Source organism: Orycteropus afer, unplaced genomic scaffold, assembly GCF_000298275.1.
Source record: "Orycteropus afer afer isolate SDZICR_OR568_19922 unplaced genomic scaffold, OryAfe1.0 scaffold00052, whole genome shotgun sequence".
NCBI classification, from domain to species: Eukaryota; Metazoa; Chordata; class Mammalia; order Tubulidentata; family Orycteropodidae; genus Orycteropus; species Orycteropus afer.
This window is the reverse complement of record NW_006921639.1, coordinates 2,600,644-2,621,108: the sequence shown is the minus strand read 5'-3', so window position 1 is coordinate 2,621,108 and position 20,465 is coordinate 2,600,644. Positions and strand designations below refer to the sequence as shown.

The 20,465-nt window shown below is 52.8% G+C and overlaps 1 protein-coding gene across 1 annotated transcript in view; it reads left to right on the top strand.

The window, feature by feature from the left end:
• The window catches only part of ARHGAP22 (Rho GTPase activating protein 22), a 430,840-nt gene that overhangs the window by 404,300 nt on the left and 6,075 nt on the right, over window positions 1-20,465 (top strand). Inside the window, exons 5-9 of the mRNA XM_042780657.1 lie at window positions 8,895-9,102; window positions 15,719-15,851; window positions 16,710-16,783; window positions 17,356-17,477; window positions 19,567-20,446. Coding sequence (XP_042636591.1) covers window positions 8,895-9,102; window positions 15,719-15,851; window positions 16,710-16,783; window positions 17,356-17,477; window positions 19,567-20,446 — 1,417 coding nt within the window. The remainder of the gene's footprint in view (window positions 1-8,894; window positions 9,103-15,718; window positions 15,852-16,709; window positions 16,784-17,355; window positions 17,478-19,566; window positions 20,447-20,465) is intronic.

The window sequence follows — 20,465 nt, the reverse complement described above, 5'->3', positions numbered from 1 at the left end:
CGAGGTGGGTGGGGCATCAGCAAGGCCAGGGCTTAACTCAGAGCGAACTGTGGCCATGGTTATCAGACCCCAGAGCCACTGATAAGGCAGCAGCTGCAGCTGTCCATCCTTCTAAGAAACACTGAGTGGGAATGGAAGGCACTGGCAGGTCTCTAGAGTGCCTAAAGACTGGCAGGTCTCACTCAGTGACCACACAGGTATGAAGATGGAGGCTCAGAGAAGACAAAATGAGGTGATAGCAGAGTCTGTCCACCTGGTAAGGTCACACCTGCTCCCTGGGGATGGTACCCCTCCTGAACCCTCTGACCCCTTCTTTTTAATGCAGACCAGGCTGCTCAGACCCAGTTGGCCACCGAGCCATGGGAGCCACAGGCTTTTCTGGCAAGACTTTGGCAAGACATTCTTTGGCTGTGGTCACCTGGCACCTTGGACTGCCCTTCCCAGCTTCACGTTCATCTGAATGTTGGGAAGAGAGAAAACTGAGCCCCGGCCCCCAGCACACTCAGCCAACCCATGGCTTAGAGGCCTTTAGCCCCCATTCCCCACACAGGCCAGGTCCACACACACAGGGTTGAGGCTAGGGAGCCTCACTTGCCTTGGGCATAAAATCTAACCCAAACCAAACCTACCATCATTGAGTTGATTCTGACTCATAATGACCACCATTGGGTTTTCAAGGCTGTAAATCTTTATGGGGGAGCTCTGGTGGCATAGTGCCTAAGGCATTTGACTGCTAACCAGAAGGCTGGCGGTTCAAACCCACCAGCCACTCCTCGGAAGGAAGACGGGGCAATCTACTTCCGTAGTGCTCCTGCCTTGGAAACCCAGGAAGGGGTCGCTATGAGTCAACTCAACAGCACATAACAACAACAACAACAATAAATCTTTATGGAAGTAGATTGCCTCATCTTCCTTCTATGGAGCAGCTGGTGGGTTTGAACTTCTGACTTTGTGGTTAGCAACCAAATGTATTATCCACTATGCCACCAGTTGTTGTTGTTATGTGCCGTCGAGTCGAACCTGCTCTTATAAAACTGGAGGTGGGGTGACTTCAGTAATCAAGAAAAATATTTCATTGCAATATTTTTCAAAATCAATATTGATGCAAAAAAAAAAAAAAAAAAGAGAGAGAGACTTATTAGTTTCCTATGGCTGCTCTGGTAGCATAGTGCCTAAAGGCACTTGACTGCTAATCAGAAGGCTGGTAGTTCAAACCCACCGGCCACTCCTCGGAAGGAAGGTTTGGCAATCTACTTCCGTAGTGATACTGCCTCGGAAACCCAAGGAGGGGTCGCTATGAGTCGGGTCTGACTCGATGGCACATAACAACAACAATAACAATGGCTGCTGTAACAAATTACCATAAACTTAGTGGTTGGCTTAAAACAACACAAATTTTTTTTTTCTTTTTTAGTTCTGGAGATCAGAAGTCAGAAATGAATCAACAGTATAAAGCTAAAATCAAGGTGATGGCCTGGCTAGTTAGTCTGTGGGTTCCAGGGCAGAGTCTGTTCCTTGCCTCTTTTACCTCCTAGAGGCTGCTGGAATTCCTTGACTTGTGGCTGTATCACCCCAATCTCTGATGCCACTGTCATACTGTCTTCTTTTCTGTAGTCAGATCTCCCTCTGCCTCTCTCTTTAAGCACCTCTGTAATCACATTGGCCACACCTGGATAATTCAAAATAACCTCCACATCCTTCACTTAATCACATCTGCCAAGTCCCTGTTACCATGTAAGATAACATATTGACACCTTCTGGGAATTAGAATATGGATATCTGTGGGGTAGAAGTCTGTCGGGTGGAGCATTAGTCTGTCTCCCAGACCCAAGATAAACAAAATCTCAAAATGTTAAATAAAAACAGGATTGGTGGGCCAGGACTAGGGTGAGGCAAGTGAGGCAAGGTTATATAAGTGCAGAGTGAGGTCCTGTCTTTATTTAAAATTTTGATATTTCATTTAGCATAAACTTTTTGAATCAATTTTATTTTAAAAACTATTGCAATAAGCAATAGTCTCGAAAGCTTTACTCCCTCCACGTCATTAAGGTTGACTCTATTTTAAGGAGGCAACTCTTCCCCAGCCATATTTTGAGTGCCTTCCAAGCTGAGGGGCTCATCTTCCAGCACTACATCAGACACTGTTTCACTGCTATTCATAAGGTGGCCATTTTTTTTCAAAAGTGGTTGACCCCATCCTCCTTCCCAGTCTTGTCTTAGTTTGGAAGTTCTGCTGAAACCTGTCCACCATGGGTGACCCTGCTGGTATTTGAAATACTGATGGCATAGTCTCCAGCCTCACAATAACATGCAAGCCACCACAGTACGAGAAACGACAGACCAGAGTACTTAGGCCAAGAGGCTGTCATTTGAACAGAACAAGAGAAAACTAACTGCATGATTTCAGATCAGGAAGGGTGTGCCTCAAGGTCGTATCCTTTCACCATACTTATTTAACCTGTATGCTGAACAAGTAATTCGAGAGGCTGGACAATATGAAGAACATAACATCAGGAGAATGCTTAAAGTGAGAATGGCTAGACTCAACTACTTTGGGTGTGTTGTCAGAAGGGACCAGTCCCTGAAGAAGAATATCATGCTTGGTAAAGTAGAGGGTCAGTGAAAAAGAGGAAGACCAGTGATGAGATAGCTTGACACAGTGGCTGCATTGATGGGCTCAAACATAGCAAGGATTGTGAAGATGGGCAGGACCAGGCAGTGTTTCATTCTGTTGTGCATTGGATCACTATGAGTCAGAGCTAACTCAATGGCACCTAACAACAATTGGAATAAAATAATATTTATTTTGACTTCTGAGATTTTTGGTGCCTGCTTAAATTTTGCACCTGGGGCCTATACTTTCTTCTCTATATCCTAGTCTAGCCCTTTGTAGTATAAGAAGAATGAACCAGCTAAGCACATGCAGTTTCAAGATGAATCCCTATTTTTTCCAGCCCCAATGCTCTCCTAAGCTCCTCCCTTCTGGAATTTTGACCAGAGCTCTTGGGGGCCACCATCCCTTCAGTCTAGTGTTGCATGACCCTCTCTTTGCTTCTCTGTCCAACTGCCTTCTTTGGGTATGCCTGAGACTGAGGACTCATCCTGGTCCTCATTCCTGACCTCCCCAAGTCCTCACATTTGAAAGTGTGAGACTGTGGACTATTGTCACTGAGACAGACTCCTGCCCTGAGAGGAACACAGGCATTGCAGAAAGACAATTTAGGTTTGAATGCAAAATCTGTCACTACCAGCTATGTGACCTTAGGCAAATCATGTAATGTTTCTGAGCCTCAGCTGCCTCTGTAAAATGGGGATGTAAATTCTTCCCTCTCAGGACTGCTCCATCAGATACAGTAAAGTCTAAACAGTGTGGGAACCAGGGCACTAGCCCAGGGCAGGGCAGAGGCCTGAAGTGCCTGGGACTCGCTTACCACCACTCTGGAACCCGCTGCACAGCCTCAGACTCTGTCTCAGCCCTCGCCTGGGTGGGTGATGGAGACTGAGTTACCTACCTTTTCTGGACCTCCATTGCCCGGCTTGGAAAATCTGTCTCCTGGACTGAGGACTGAATGGGAGCTCCTAGAGCGAGTGCTTGGCTAAGACGCAGGGACTGATCATTGGTTGCTGCTAATAGCTGTTAATAGCATTAAGAAAAAGTGGGCCAGATATTTTAAACTGGAGATTTTCGATATCGGCCAACGTCAGGCGTGGCATGTCAGGAGCTGGCAAATCCCGGGGAGCTGCAGCGAAGCCGGGCCTGAGGCTGCGCTGGTCAGAGGTAGGAGGCGGGCAAGACGCTACCTGCACGCGTGCCGGGCATTCCTGCCGCCGTCGCCCCGCCCGCGCGCCATGGGCCTGATGCCGGCCTCGCGGGCTCTCTCCCTATGCCGCGTCTGCCCGCGGCCGCCCTGTCGCCTGCCCGCCTGCTGTGCGCCCGCCGCCCCAGGTAGGGGCGGGACCGGGGGCGGGCATCCCTGGGGCCCGCGAGGCCTGAGAGCGCGCTCGGACCCGGGACCAGCGCCGCCAGCACCCAGAGCGCAGCGCATGCGCTTCGTGGGATCGGCGGGGTCGCAGGGGAGGACGAGGTGTGGGCTGTGGACGCCTGGGCAGACTGTGTGCGGAAGGAGCGGCACCGTTCTTCAAGCAGGGGGTGTGAGGGACGCGCCAGTTCGGGAAAAGGGGCAGAGGCCTGAGCGCCCTAAGAGCCTGGCCTCCTTGAATCTTCTGCCTGGGAGCTGGGCGTCAGCGTGCAGCGATGAGGAACTGATTATAGGAGAGGTGTGGGGACTTGCAAAGGGCCTCTTTGGTTTTTGAGGGGTCCAAGCCGGAGGCAGACCTTGGGCCAAATGAGCCCAAGTCCAGCCTGGCTCCACTTACGCCTCCTTGAGTCTCATTAAGGCCCCTGTGCTCCGTTTTTGGCTGGACACCATCAGCAAGGAAGAAGTTACTTCTCTCCTGGGGCCTCGGAGCGCCCACCCAGATGGTTTCTGCCTCTCGTTGTGTTTCTCCGCTGAGAGGCAGCTGAGGTTGGTGAGGCCTGGATGGGCACCGGGAGGCACAGAAAAGTTTTCAGCAGGGGGACAGTCCGTGTGGGGCCCTGCCTCAGGGCAGCTGTAGGGCCCTCTAAGACCCAGAACAGGGCCTGCTGCAGATGCAGGAGTTACGGAAGCTGGAGGAGGGACTGGTGGATGGGCAGACCGTATCCTGGGGACAAGAGAAAAGAGAACAGCAAAGGCTAGAGTCAACGGAAGGCTGGAAAGTCTAAGGAGAATTTTGGTATTCTTTTTCTCTTAGTATCCTGCCACCTGACTCCAGGTCTCACTACCCCCAACAGCCCCCAACTGGAAAGGTCCAAGTATGGTCAGAACACGATGAGCTCCAAGAGGGAATCCCAGCTGCCTCTTTCTGGCTGGGGCCCTGGGGCAGGAGTCTTCCTACCTCTACCCTTTGTGCACTGTTCTCCTGGGTTAGGAGAAAGCCTGAGCACTCTCTCCCAGGTGTTCACAAACCTGTGAAGTGGCAGAATCCGAATCTCAGAGAGATTGAGACCCGTGCCTAAGGTTAGCCAGGACTGGGTCTGCCTCTAGCCTCCTGCTCCTCCATAGGAATAGAGCCAGGGAGAGAGGATGCACTCTGGCTTGGCCAGGAGCAGACGGCAGGGGAGGAAGCCCTCAGCTCTGAGCCTGTCAGCAGGTTCATCCAAGAGGAAGGCAGCAGCTGCCAGTTTCCTCTCCCGTGGCAGAGCCTGTGTTTTGTGAAAAGCGTGGGCAGGGACCTCGAGGAACCCGCACGCTGGCAGGGCTTCTAGGGATCCGACAAACCCACTGGAACTGGTTCTTGGCAAGGTTGTTTCTGAGAAGTGCCAGGAAGGCTGACGGCATTTGGCCTGGCTGTTCTGGCCCTGCCAGAGATTTTGCAGACACTTTGCCTGAGCCTAGGTGCTTCTGGCAGGACAGCAGGGAAGGAAGCCTCTTAGCTTTCCCTTGAGGCTTTCCTACGGGTTCCCCTAGATTTCTCCCCTCTGAAGAGGTCAACAAGGAAGCAGCTTGCTCCTAGAACTTGTGCAAGGTTCTATGCAGACTCTGCAGTTGTGCTGAGCATGTGGGACAGTCCCAGGCCAGGGTCAGGTGCCATGGGTAGGGGCAATCAGATCTTCACAGTGCCCCTCAAAGCAGGGATATCGCCAACATTTTATAGATGGGAAAACTGAGGTCCCGCCAAGGGAGAGGGCACATTCCGCTCCTCAGTGTTTTAGCCAGGACGTGAACCCAGACCAGTGCTGGTGCATACACAAGACCATTGTGGCCTTGAATGTCAGCTGCCTGCCTGTGTCCCACCCAAACCCAAACCTCATGCCAGGCAGATCACCACTTGGAGGCAAGCTATATGGAGTCCCTGGTGTGTGGGATGCTGTGACCACGGGAACTTCTCATTAACCCTCTTAGCATTTCCCAGAGCAGCCTAAGGGACATATGGGGGGGTCATTGAGGGTTCAATGTCTCTTGGAGACCCTCTGCTCACACGGGCACTTCCCCTTGTATCTGCTCAGCCAGCTCATTTGAGGTCCTAGCAAATACTTCTGGCCATGGCAGGCATGGCTTCCCATTTCTACATTCTGTGGTTATTCTGATCCCATTGCCTTTGCAGGAAGTCCATGCCCCAGATGTCAAAGCAAAAGAGGTGAATACCTGGCAAAGCCACATGAGTGAAGTATGGGCTGAGTTTGAGGCAATAGGAGGTGGGGAAGACTTTAGAAAATTGGCAAGTACATGTGCTATCAAGAGGGCACAGATGGTACTGAGCGCCAGCTAACATTGCCTTTTGGGAATTTGGGCTGGTGCCACCAGATCCGTGGATTTTTCATGAGAAGCCAAGAGTCCAGATTTTTATGTGAAATCTCAATTTTAAATACTTCAATAAACTGTTTCAAATATGCGAGCTAAACAAGCACATCTGTAGGCACATGTGGGCCATTGTTGAGTGTAGATGATTAAGCCCTGAGTGAAATGAGGGGATAGTGGCTCTGTGTTGCCAGGATCAGCCCAATCTGGGTGGGAGGGCCTCTGGTCAGAATGCTGTTAGCAATGGGTCCTGGGGACTCCTTGGATCGGCTGCTTCTCAGAACTACTCCAGGCAGCAACCATGCCCATGTTACCTCAACCCAGTTCTCAAGTCTTTGGAGCAGTCCATTAGGCCCCAGCCCTATGAGTGGGAGGCTAAGGCTTTCCCACCAAGTGTGGGAAGCCAACAGCCTTTCCTTTCTGGTTAGTGCTGCAGCATCCATTTACCTTTGGCCACTGCCCAGATGACCCACATCTTCAGGAACTGCTGGTGTGAGAAGACATTAGAAAAGCAGGAGCTAGGCTGGGCAGGAAATATGTAGTTGTCCAATTAGTCACACAGATAACCCATATGAGCTGGGTGGAGAACAGCATTGTGGCCTAGAACATTCTCTAGATCTGTGGAGCCAGACCACCTGGGTTTGAATCTTGACCCTGCTGCTTACTGTGTGAACTTGATCATGCTCTTATACCCTATCTCTCAGGTTGTTCATCTGAAAAATCATCATGGTGATGATATGGATCATGATAGTAATAGTAGCAATAAACCAGTTGCTGGCAAGTTAACCCCAACTCATGACAACTCCATATGTGTCAGTAGAACTCTGCTCCATTGGGTTTTCGATGGCTGAGTTTTTGAAAGTAGATTTCCAGACTTCTTTTGCAGCACCTCTGGGTAGACCCAAACCTCCAACTTTTCAGTTAGCAGCTGAATGCATTAAATATTTGACCCACCCTGAGACTCCTAGTAGTAGCAGACTTATAACACACACCTCCTCCCGAAAGCACTGATAGCCATCAGGAGCACTCCCTGGGGGCATTTTCTAGAGGCACGGAATCTTCATCCCTCCAGGTTCTGTTCACTTTGTCTTTGGGGTCAAGCAGAGCAGGAAGAAACACTTACTTAGCCCTGCTCTGTGCCAGGCACTGTATTAGGGACTGGTGTATCTTATTTCAAACCAGCCACTGTGTGTGGGAGTTGGGTAGGCTCCCAGGGTCATGCTGCTTCTCAGAGCAGGGGTGAGTTGAACCCCTCACCTAGCTGGCTCACCATCCATACCTCTGGGATGCCACCTGCCTGGGCTGCATCTGTCTCGGACACAGAACTGCCTAGACAGAATAGAGCATTGATATCTCACCCCTGGCACACCCTGGAAGCCCCCTGTGGGGGAGGCCTTTGCATTCTAAAAATTAAGATGTTGGATACGCCAAAGACTTCCTAGATCTGCTTCTCCTAGTGTGTTAGTCCTCTCCTTGCCAGTCAAAAGATTTATAGATCGCATCTCTTTCTCTTTTTGTCTGGTCTACCAGGAGCCTCTTAGCCCAGCTTTACAGTTACTTGCCATGTATTTTCTCAGTCAGAAGTTCTTTTGTCCTCTTCCTCTTTCCCTCTACCGCTCATTTACTGTGTACTGTGTACATTTCACTGAATGTTCTCAAAGTGAACACAGCTGGGTAACCCATACCTAGCTCCAGACCTAGACCTTTACCAGCACCCTAGAGCCCCCATGGGAGTTCTGGTGGCATAGTGCCTAGGACATTTGGCTGCTAACCAGAAGGCTGGTGGTTCAAACCCACCAGCCCCTCCTTGGAAGGAATTTGGGACTATCTACTTCCATAGAGATGCCGCCTTGGAAACCCAAGGAGGGGTCACTATGAGTCGAATAGACTCGATGGCAGTGAGGTGTTTTTTTTTTTTTTTTTTTGTAGCACTCCCACAGGCTCCTTGAAGTCACTCTCACACAGGGTGTCCATGTCTTGACCCTCTAACAGAAGATGCATCTGGCTGCTTTGTATACTTGACCTACTTGAGATTACGCAGTGTGTGTTCACAATTATGTTTTCATTATTAGTATGTTAAAGGATTGTCTTACCAAGTAAGGTGTGCTTCATCCATTCTCATGCTGCATATATTGTGCTGGGTGTAGCACATGGTATCTGTCCATTGCAGTGCTGATGGGCATCAGTGGTTCCCAGTTAGTTATTATAAGGAATGCAGCTGTGAACATTCTAGTGCATGTCTTTTAGTGGACATAGTTCTGAGATTTTAGTTGTGAGCCACTCCTGTTTGGAAATTGCTGGTGTATATATAAACCATTCAATAAAATGCATAATGGACACTCCCTGAGGGCCACTTGCTCCTCGGGCTTGGACAAGCTTTGCAGAACAGGCCAGGCCACATGCTTATTGCTCCCTCCTGCCCTCTGCCCCACACTGCCCAAGGCACAGCTCCTCATTTGCTCCCTACCAGCAGTCCAGCCCTCCCTTGTCCTGTGTGTCCTCCTTCACTCACCTGGGCAGCAGAGGGTATGACCCTATCCTTTCTGTGCCTAGGGATCTTTGGGCAGCACCTGGAGGACACAGTCCACCATGAGCGAAAGTATGGTCCCCGTCAGGCCCCACTGCTGGTGGAGCAATGTGTGGACTTCCTCCGGGAGCGTGGGCTTACTGAGGAGGGGCTCTTCCGCATGCCGGGTCAGGCCAACCTGGTGAGGGACCTGCAGGACTCCTTCGACTGCGGGGAGAAGCCGCTGTTTGACAGGTGAGCTCTGGCCTTGGCTTGGGGGGAGCCAAAATGGACCACCTGTCCTTCCTTCCCTGCAGGGGCTTCTTCCTAGGGCCCCAGCACAAGTGGACAGGGCCAGGCTGGTGCCTAGAAGTCTGGCAGTTGGATGGTAGGCCAGTGGCTCCCAACATTGTCACAGCTGCCAAGTGTTTTCATGTGCTCAGGAAGCCCTCCAGACAGGTAGGGTGCAAAACACCAAACCTATAATGGACCTAGGTTTCCTCTAAGAGGCTAGACACCTGCTCAGGGATGGCAGCTGCCATAAAGGAGGCCCATTTCTGTTCCCTGGTACTACTTCCCCTGCAAATGCTTGGAACCTAACCCAGATGGAAGAAGAGAAGGGCTCCTCTTGAATGGCATGGTAGAATTCAGGGTTCAATACAGGACTCAAGATTTCCTGTAGGGTCAGCCTCTTGGCATAGTTCTCTGGGTTGACTCATTCCCAGGCTTAGATCAGTGACAAGATGATGGCCTCAGCTCCTACCCACATCCTCTAGGGTTTCTGGGTGGGGTGGAGTCCTGGAATTGAGTCTCCTCCACTTGCCCTGGGTCATGTGACCATTTTAACCCATCCCTGTGGCTTGCCCAGGTCCTGTGCTCCACCCCCTTTAGGGGAGCCAAATTCACTTATAGGCTAAGAGTGAAGGGGGTGGGGCTCACCAGAAGGTGGTGGTGGCCTCTCTTCTCTCTGACAGGACCGTACCCCTAATGTGGCACTTTTTCATAGAAGGTTCTTCCTGGGTCATGCCAACCCCAGTTCCCTGCTTCTGACCTTTCTTCTTGGATCTGACCTCACAGATGAGACCCCCATTGCTCCAGTATTCCAGAATCTTCCCATGGGTACCCTCAGGCAGCTCTGGCCATCCCAGGGCTTCTCCTTCTAGGTAGAACATGCTTAGTTTCACCATGTTCTCCCAGACTCATCACTGCAGTCAAGGGAGTTTGTCAGTTTCACCCCCTGAGTGAGGTCTGCTCAGGGACGGTACACAGGGTCCCTTTGTCTGGAGCCTCATGAAACCCCTCTACACTGCTCACTTTCTGTGAGCTTGTGGTCCATTCTGAACCTCTGCCAGTCAGGGCTCTTCATCATGTCCCTATATGGCCCAGAGCTGGGGTTTCAAGATGGCTTAAGGCCTATGGTCAAGTGCCTAAGGCGTTTGACTCCAAACCAGAAGGTTAGAGGTTCTACTCCACCAGCCACTCCGTGGAAGGCAGACCGGGCAATCTACTTCCACAACAAGATTTACTGCCTCGCAAACCCAGTGGGGGTCGCTATGAGTCAGAATGACTCCATGGCAGTAGGTTTAGTTTGGTGCTGAGAGCTGTGTGAAGATGGAGGGGGTCATAAAAAAAAAGCAAGCTCACTACTGTTGAGTCAGTTCTGACTCATAGCAACCCCTCCTTGGCCTGGGGAAGTCATTGATTAGCTGAGTGGATATCTTTCACACCTCATTCTGAAATGCATGTGGTCAGCCCTTTATCTTTTCTGGAGCCTCATTTTCTTCATCCACAAATGAACTAAGGCAAGGGGTGGTGAATATGAGTGAGCAGTCAGTCAGTACTGCCTGCCTACCTGCCCTGGGCAGCTCCTCCCCTATCTTCTCATTTCCTCCATGAGCCTGCGCTCTGAGTCTCTGTGGCTTGAGCCCTGATGGCAGTTATGCTCTGAAGGGGCATGTTTCCCATCAGGGGCATGGGTCAAAGGTCAGTGCTGCCGTGTCCAGACCCAGCAGCCCTGCCTTGGCTGGGGCTTAGAAAGACAGTGTTGTGGACTCTCTTCAGCTCTATGTTGTGGACTCTCTTCAGCTCTATGGTTGGCCTTGCCCCCTAGCTGCTCTGGGCCACCCCTGTGGACTCCTATTGACCCCAGAAGTTCAGCACCTTGACTGGAGTGTTTTGGGAGCTAGAAGGGAATACCACCCCCATACTACCTACCTCAGGGAATTTTCACCCTGACCAGGGGCAGCTCCTTAAAACTGGGGGGTTAGTCTTGCATCCCCTCCACACAAGCCCAGCACCCAGCAGTGTCCAGACTTTCCTGGGGACAGCAGCGTATTGTCCTGCAGATGAGCCTGGCCCCTGAGGATCAGTGAGCAAATCGTACGTGCCACCTCGTCTCTTTCCACACCAGTCCAGGTTCAGACAGACAAAGATAACCTTTCTGGAGCCACTGGAGGGGCTTCATCCTCTGGCACATTCCAGAGCAGCTAAGAGTGAGGAAAGGCACGACCACCAACAGGCAGGTGACCCCGATCTCTAAGCCTTGTTCTGTAAAGTGAGCCCAAATGTGCCCACCTCCCAGGGTTGTCATGAAGATAAGTGACATGATGTGATCCTGAATACTAGTGAGTGTGCTGTTCTTGCCCTTCTCCAGGGACAGTTCCACATGGGGAGAGGTTCAAGCAAACATCCACTGTGATGGGGGAAAGGAAACTAAGCTTCATGGGAGCTGCTATGCACCAGGCCCATGCCACATCATCCAGTTTAATTTAGCCCCTTAGCAACCTGAAAGGCTCCTGTCGAGGAGGCAGTTGGCTGAAGAGCCTGCACAGTAAACAAACCTGAAGTCAGAATCTGAACCACCATCTCACTGGAAGGCAGGGAAAGGGACTGGGAAAGGGAGAGCTACCTTTGGGGGATACTGGAGGCATCTTGGAGGAGGGGCTTCCATCCAGTGCTTGAATGGTGGGTCCCAGGGTAGAGAAAAAGTGGTGAAGCCTCCTGGCCTGGGGAGCAGCAGAACATGAAGGTGATTTGTGATTGACTGGTGATGGGCTTGGTGAGTTTGGATGTAGAGAGGAAGTGTTCAGAGTTTCAGGCAGGCCCAGCCCAGTAGCGTGAAGATGAACCAGTCACATCCCACCCAGGGCAGCTGTTGAAACTTCCACACCCCTCCCCTCCCCTGTCCCCCGGAATTTGTGTCTCTGAAAGTACCCATATGGTCCTGTCAGCAAAGTTTGAGAAACGTGGTAACCTGTAGGAGTTTATAGTTTAGTGAGGAGAACAAGACAAGTAAAAAAGGAATTATGATGTAGTGTGTGAGTTTAAAAGTGAGGGATACTTAATGGGCTCTGTGGTCATTCATGGTGAGAGTAGCCCCCTCTCCAGGGGGTGTTCAACAGGCAGAGTAGGACCAGGAGGGGAAAAGATGCAGGTTGCGGCTGTTCAGGGACCACAGTTGGGGACAGTGGGTTGGCCTGGGAGTGGGGTTGGCCCTGAGGCCCCAGCAGAGCATCCAGTCCTGATCCTGGTGCCCTTCAGCCTGTTCTGGGGCCCTGCCCTTCAACTAGACATGAGGAGTGGACAAGTGTATGTTTGAAGAGTCCCTCTGTGATTCTGCTTAGCAACCAGGTTTGGGCATTAGTGGCTGAGGAGGGACCCTCCAGGGGTGGGGACAGGAAGCCTGGGATTAGTGGGGGCAGGTACAGACATGTGGGAGGCTCCCAGCTCCTAGCCCCTCTCCCCTCCCGAGCTCTCCCTGCCCTCTGGGAGAACATCTTCTCCTTCACTGGGAAGCAGAGACCTGCCCCCTTTTTCCTCTGCATTTCCTCCTTCCTTCCCCCTTTGCTCCCTGGTTGTCATTCATAGGCATTTTCTTAAGTGGTCTCATGTCCATTTTATGAATGACACCGAACCTGAGAGACACTGTGTCACTTACCCAAGGCAGCACATAGGTGCGCCCTGCCCAGCATGGTCACAGTCCTAGCCTCTATTCCAGGCTCTGTCCGTGCTTCCTAGAGGTCTGCATCCTCACCCTAGCCTTTCTAGCACTCTTCTGGAAACTCTTCCCTCCCTGAGCATTCTCCGCTGGCTTCCTGCCATCTCCAAGGACACTTCTTTGCTTGGCAGCTCTTCCCACCACTCTCAGAGGGTCCCCTTGGGTCTCTCCTTGCCCACTCATACCCCTTTAGCTTGCTTACCCCCAGGACATAGATAGCTCTCGGCACCATGACGCCCACCTTCCTGGGTGCTGGCTTCTAGCCTCAGTGTCTTCCACCTTTAAGCCCCCTCCTCACCACTCTATGCAGTTCCATAGAACTTCCTCTCCAACATCAGCCCATCGACCCCCTCCCCCACTAGGCTTAGAAGCCTCAGTCACCCCCCCCACCCCCAGAACTGAGCTATTCCATACCTGTCCCTTCCCACCACCAAGTCCGTTGGACCCTCAGCAGGGAGAAAGGTAGTTCTGGAGGCTGTGTGGAGAGTGGGGAGTGATGTTTCAAGAGATGGGCACCCATAGCCTCATTCTGCTGCTGCTGCTCTCAGACTGATGCTGGTGTGGGCTAGAGAGATGATCTTAGGAACGAAGAGAAGAAGAAGAAATGAAAGCATGATCATACCCATCGTGCAGATGGAGAGACCCAGGCAGGAGCTGATTTGACCTTAGGGCAGGTGCTGTGTCTCTCCCAAAGAACCAGAATGCACGGGCAGTGAGGAATAGCTGAGATGGGGTTGCAAGCGAGCCAGTGCCTCTGCAGAATGGAGAGGCTGCACTAAAGTGGTCACAGCTTTTCTCTCCCGTGCACTGGGCCCAGCCCCTGCTCTGCAGCAAGCACCATTGGCTATGAGCCTGGTTCTGGGAGTGGGGCAGGGACAAGAGACAGCATCTACCCTGAGGTAGGGTCAGATGGCATGTTAATAGCATAACCACAGTCTCCCAAGAACCCCAATGAGGGAAATGGAGACCCAAAGTTTGTTTGCTTTTTCTAATTTTCACTGTGATTTGGGTGAAAGTTCACAGAGCAAACCCATCCTCCACGCAGCAGTTCACACACACCCTGTCTCATGACATCGACTGCAACTTCCCACAGTGCAACAGCTCTCTTCCCACTTCCTCCCCATAGCTACCTCTTCCCTGGGTCCCTCCCTCCCACGTACTCCTGCCCCCTGAGCTGTCTCTCTGTGCAAACACTGTCCCCCTGTTCTCCCACTACTGATCTCTTTAAGGTGTGCATCCACCCAATGTAAATATTCAGCCCATATGCCTGTTTACTACCTGGCTGAAAGCCACAGGAGTGAGTTCAATTCCAGACCTGAAGGGCAGCCAGAGGCTATAGTCACTGGGGTTTCACCTGGCTCCATCAGACCAGCAACCTGGTCTTTTTTCTTTCTTTCTTTTTTTTTTTTTTTTATGATTCTGAGTTCTGTTCCACATTGTTCTCCTACTCCATCCAGGATCTCCTACACAGATCCCCCTCCGAGTGGTTGACAGTGGTGGCAGCTGGGCACCATCTATTTCTTCCAGTCTCATAGTCATATAGGCTGAAGATTACATGGTCTGCCAGTCCCTTGGACTAATTGTTTCCATGAATCTTTGGTTTTCTTCATTCCTCCTTGCTCTGGATGTGGAGAGACCCATCACTGCATCTAGAAGGCTGCTTGCAAACTTTTAAGTCACCACTCACCAAAGCAGGATGTGGAACAATGCTTTTATGTAGTATGTTATGCCAATGAGCTTGATGTCCCTTGCACCCATGGTCCTGAGCCCACAGAACCAACTAACAGGCCCAGAAAAGCAGATGAACCACCTGGGGCCCAGGCCCAGCCAGATGCAAGTTTAGAGGAGGTATCTCACCAGTAGTCCAAGTCCTGAGCTGCCAAGGCTGTACAGGACTGGGAAGCTTGTCTGCATCCAGGGCCACATCCTTCCCTTTAGGCCCACTTCAGCCTGTGAAGCTCAGAGTGGAGCAGAAGAGCAAAGAAGAAGTAAGTGAAGGCTAGGCATGGGTCCCCGGGGGTCCTGAGACTAGAAATGGTGTGACGATAGAAACCACTCCCTGTAATGAGGGCAGGGACCCAGAGATCAGGGAGAGAGGGCCTGACTTTGACCTTCCCCACAGCCCTGGAAGCTGTAGTCTGGAGATAGGTAGACCTGCCTTCCACAGCCTTACTTGATGTAAGGGGCCAGGCCAGGGAGGCTGAGGCCTGGGAGGGTGAGGAAACTCCAGCTGCAGCTCAGTGGGCCTGGAGAAACCGGAGGAGGCTGAAACTGATCTCAGGCCCCGACAAGCCCTGGTGCTAATTCCAATAGACAGCTTTGCCCAGGTCCCTGCCCTCACCCAGTACCTCTTTCATTCTGCAAAAGACCCTGAGGTGGCCACCAGGCCCCAGGGGAAGGGGTACCTCACCTCCACGTGCTCCCTAGCTGCTGTTATGGAGTCCTTTCTCTGCAAGCTGGGTGCTGGGCACCAGTGGTTGCACAAAATTCCTCCAGCCCTCAGTGGCCCCTCGGGCTGGCAGAAGTGATGTGGACGTTGGGTCTCACACTGCCTGTGAGGGAACTTGGCTTCCCTGGTTGACAAGGAGATGAGGCTCAAGGGTCCTGAGCAAGTGCCTTGACTCAGTGGGTCATCCCTGGCTGGGATAGCCTCAAAGCCTTAGTCCCCCACCCTGCTGAGCCTTGCCCACTGGCTTCTGGAAGGAGGCCTGGGCCTTTCCTAGACACGGAGTATTGCCTGCAGGTCCCCCACTCCCACATACACACAGGTATTAGAGCAGAGGCAGAGGCTGCCCCTGGTGGGGAGGTCTGGATACTCTGAAGGTCTCTGATGCTCCAGGCCTCAGGCGTGTCCACCCCACCCCCCAACAACAGCACAACAGACGTGCACACGGTGGCCTCCCTGCTGAAGCTGTACCTACGGGAGCTGCCTGAACCAGTGGTACCCTTCGCCAGGTACGAGGACTTCCTCAGCTGTGCCCAGCTTCTCACCAAGGATGAGAGTGAGGTTAGTGGCTCACGGGGACTTATCTGGGAAGCAGTCTGGACAGATGGCATGGGGTGGGGGCCCAGGTTCTGGGGCCTGGAGCACAGACCCTTTAAGTGTTTGGTGCAGGCCCTCCCAGAGACAGGTTACCTCTGCCCAGCACACCAAGGCTAGTGAGGACCTGTCCCTTCAGCTGGGCATTCAAGTCTTGGAGGTCCTGCTTTCCATGGGGAGGGGGGCTTCCTATGCTTGCCCTGGTCTTTGGGGTGGGGTAGGGACAGGTATTTCAAAAAGCAGGCCACATTACTTCCTGCCCAACTCTGGGCTATGGGCCACAACATAGTAGGTATAGGCAACCCACCACCTCCTTCTTCTCCCCTGGCCTGCTGCAGGCTCAGAAACAAGGAATTTTTCTTTCATTTATATAGGCTGTCTCCTTCCCAAAGGGACGAGGCCACAGAGGCCCCAGATCCCCTGCCCCACGGTTCTGCCACAGCCCTGGGCCCGCCAGGCTAGTCAGGGACTATTTGCCCTCCTTGCAGCTGCGGGTAGATGAGAGGTGCTATCTGGCAAATATTTGTGCCTTGATAAGTATGCTGAGCAGTGAGTGACCCTGACATTCCTCTGTGGCTCTGCAGAGCCACCCCCTCACCCCAACTCCTCTAAAGTAACCTTGCTGCCCCTAGGGACACCTAGCCCACCCCCTGGCCACCCCTTGGAGGGAGATGGAGGTGGAGGACCGCTCTGGGCCTGGGCCTGTGTAGGTATGGTGCTCTAGGCCCTTGTTCTCCCACCTCCCTCTGCTTCTTCCCAATCCTGCAGAAAGGCTTGGCCTCAGGCTAGCCTTATAGAGCTCTATGTTTCTCTTTCATTCTTAAGGGAACTCTGGAGTTGGCCAAACAGGTGAATGACCTTCCTCCGGCAAATTACAACTTGCTCAGATACATCTGCAAGTAAGCAGCCTTTGGGGGAGGGGCACAAACCTTCCTGGTGTGCTGGCCCCACACCCTCATTTACCTGTCCCCACCCCACCCCTCAGCAAGTCCATCCAGTGTGAGTATGAAGGGCACATTCCCAGTGCACATTGAGCTCACTGGCCACAGAGGACCAGAAGGTTTGAAACAGTCCTGAATAATCCCTAAAGGGAAGGGCCTCTTGCCTCCCCACCCCCATGGGTCTGCCTCCTGACCATGGCCTAGCCAAGCTCTGGGTTCAGGTTAACTAGACTGGGCATCAGGAGGGGCTTCGTGGGGCTGTTCTCATCCAACCATACAGCCAGCCTCCACAGGTGGGAAACTACTATGATTTGACCCCTTGTCAGAACTTCTTCCTCTGCACTCTACAGCAGGCCTGCCCCACTGGCCTCTGCCCCTGATGGCTGGCTGGCTTGAACCCTTCTTCCAGGCCTGGTGAGGAGGTGGCTGTGCCCAGCCATGTGTGGGTAGGGATGACGTGCGGGCTGGGCAGCACCCAGCATATCTAGCACTGGGATCTGCCTGCTCGGACAGTTGCTTGTCCTTTGCAGGTTTTTGGACGAGGTTCAGTCTCACTCTGATGTCAATAAGATGAGTGTCCAGAACCTGGCAACCGTGTTTGGACCTAACATATTACGGCCCCAGGTGGAAGACCCAGTGACCCTCATGGAAGGTAACGAGGGAGGGTGCTGGATCTGTGTGCATTCTGGTCCCGGGAAGTCCTCAGAACCAAGCCAAGCCCCAGGGGCCAAGCCAGCAAGGGAAGCTGAAGGCAGCACACCTCCATCACTGGGGATTTGATGGAGCTTTTAGACTCCCCCTCTCCCCTCTCATCCCCCCATGGGATTTAGTTATCAAAGGAAAAGGAACTTTGACCTGAGGTGGTAACAGTGGGTCATCAAATGAGTGAGGTCAGGCTCAGGGGTGGGGGAAGGTCAGTGTCTTGTACACACACATACCTTTTTGCTTTACTTTTGAAATTAAGTAATTGTCACAGGCTCCTGGGTGTTAGAGCTTCCCAGACCTTGGGGAGATTTCAGTTCCAAAATAAATACCCAATCATAATAAAATAATAAAAACAGAGCAGCAGCTGCTGCTCTGTCTGCTGTATCACCTCATCTTAACCTTCACAGCCGGTGCTGTGATTCTTGCCCTCATTTTGCAAATGAGGAAACTGAGGCTAGGAGAGGTGAGGTGCCATCAGAGGCTGGTCACCCAGAGTTACCCAAGGGTACAGGTGCAGGTTGGCACATGGATGGTCAAGCCCAGGTCATAGACCAACTCTCATGGACTGGGTTGGTGTAAGTTGTGCTGTTCACACGCATGAACCACAGCCCAGCAGGCAGGGACTCCCAGGTCCCCAGTGAAGGGCTCATGTGTACACCAGCATCAACTGGGCCACACTGCCCAGTGCTGTGCAAGTGGAGGGCAGAGCCACTTGTCCTGCTGTGCATGACAGTGGTGGTGGTGAGGATGGGTGTGGGGTTGTTCTGGCTGTCGCATGGAAGGTGCAGCCCATGGGGTCACTCTCACTTTGGAGACCAGACAAACCCCCAGCTCAGCCTGCCTGGCTGTGCGGATGCCCTGAGGGCAAACATTGACTCCCTCCTTCCCGAGTTCCTGCTTCACCTCATTCTTTGTCCTAAGTATTCCTTACTTTACTTTTTCCAGGAATCCTAGTTACCTTCAGTGGGAGATCCTACCCAAGTACTTAGCCTTCTTTATACCTTACAAAACTGCCCAGTCTCTAGCCTCTTATTCATGGGCATCATAAAGATTGAGCCAAATGGAGACCACAGTCCCTCCACACTGCCTACTACCATGCCCCCACCATCCACACTAGCTGAGTCCCTAGGACTAGGGGGGCTCAGAGGCCTTGGCCTGGGGGTAGAGAGTTGTGTGTGTGCTGAGGAGATAGTATGTGTGGGATTGTGTAGGTAGAATTATATCTGTGAAATGTGTGTGCGATTGTATGCATGGGGGATTACGTGTATGTGCATATATGTAGGGTTGTGTGGATGAGTTAGTGTGTGTACACATATGTGTAGGATTGCATGTATGTGCATGTGGTTGGGGTATATGGTTGGGGTATGCATATGTATGAGATTGTGGGAGGCTGTATGTGAGAAAATTGGGGTATTTGTGTATGTGTATATGCATGTGCAGGACTGTGAGATTGTGGGGGATTTTGTGTGTGTGTACATGTGTGTGTACACCTTTACAGATGCATACAGTATCTCCCAAGGCAGGCTCAGCCTCCGTCCCATACCAGTGCCCCCCGGAGTATGAAGAATAGGGTACAGTCATGGCTCTTGGCACCTGTGTGGAGCTGCAACCCCAAAGGCCTAAGTCTGTTCTGGTATCACAGTGCAGTGATGTGGGGCAGATGAGGGATCCCAGAGCCTGCCTTCCAGCCCCACCCTGCCAACACTCATCCAGCAGCCCTAATGTGGCTGGAGTTGGGGTAGGGCCCCCCACAAGGCTGTAGGGGCACCATGGTCCCTCAGTGCTAGAAGGCCATATATCCAATAAAAGGCTCCCAGGCCCACAACTCTGTCTACCCCTTGCTGGTGGGAGTATGTGGTGGGCAGGCTGAAGCATGCAGGCTTTTTTGGGGCCCAGAGGCAGAAGGTCTCGTCAGTTCCTAGGAGAGGCAGCCTGCTGGTTGCAGGGGTCCAGCATCCCTGGGTGCAGGGCAGTTCGTCTATGAGTGGTTGGCAGACCCTGGACTGTGAGACATTCTTGCTTTTTCTCACTGGCAGGCACTTCCCTAGTCCAGCACCTGATGACCATCCTGATCCGCAAACATAGTCAGCTCTTCACAGCAACAGCCACTGTGGAGTCAGCCTCCCCACACAGGGGCCCTCAGCGCACAGTGGGCTGGGGCCCTGAGGAGGTCACCGGGGACAGCCAGGGGGATCCTGGTGGCCTCAGTGTCCCTGGCCTGCCTTCACAGAGGACCTCATCTCTGGATGGGGCCACCGTGGCAGCTCTTGTGAGGACCTCGCCCTCAGGCCCAGTTGCCACCAGTTCTGGGAAGAAGGTGCAGACTTTGCCAAACTGGAGGTCTTCTTTCCGGCAGTCGGGGTCCCGGCCAGCCAGCCCAAAGGTGGGCAGCTCAGCCCTGGAGATGCCTGTTGTCTCTTGCAGTGGGAATTGGCTTATGAACGGCCTGTCCTCCCTGCGCGGCCACCGCCGAGCCTCCTCGGGTGACCAGCTCCGAGATTCAAGCTCCTCCCAGAGACTGTCCACCTACGACAATGTGCCGCCACCTGGCCTCCTGCCCAGCTCTCCCAGCATGGCCAGCACTGCCTGGTCCAGGGCCACTTCCTCTTGTGAGGCCTCAGCCAGGGGCTCAGTCAGCAGCTGCACGGCCTGCCGGGCCAGCGACTCATCTGCCTGTAGCTCCCTGCACACTGAATGGGCCCTGGAGCCCTCCTCACTCCCTAGCAGCAGTGAGGAGCACAGGTCCTCAGACCTGGGCCACAGCCTGGATGAGGATGGCACGGGCATCAGCAGGAGTGACCCCAGCGACCCTGGCCAGGATCTCACCTGTGGCCCTGAGACCCTCCAGGGACTGGTCACGGAGCTCAGGGCAGAGCTGTGCCGGCAAAGGACTGAATACGAGACAAATATGAAAAGGTAAAGGGCTGCAGTACTG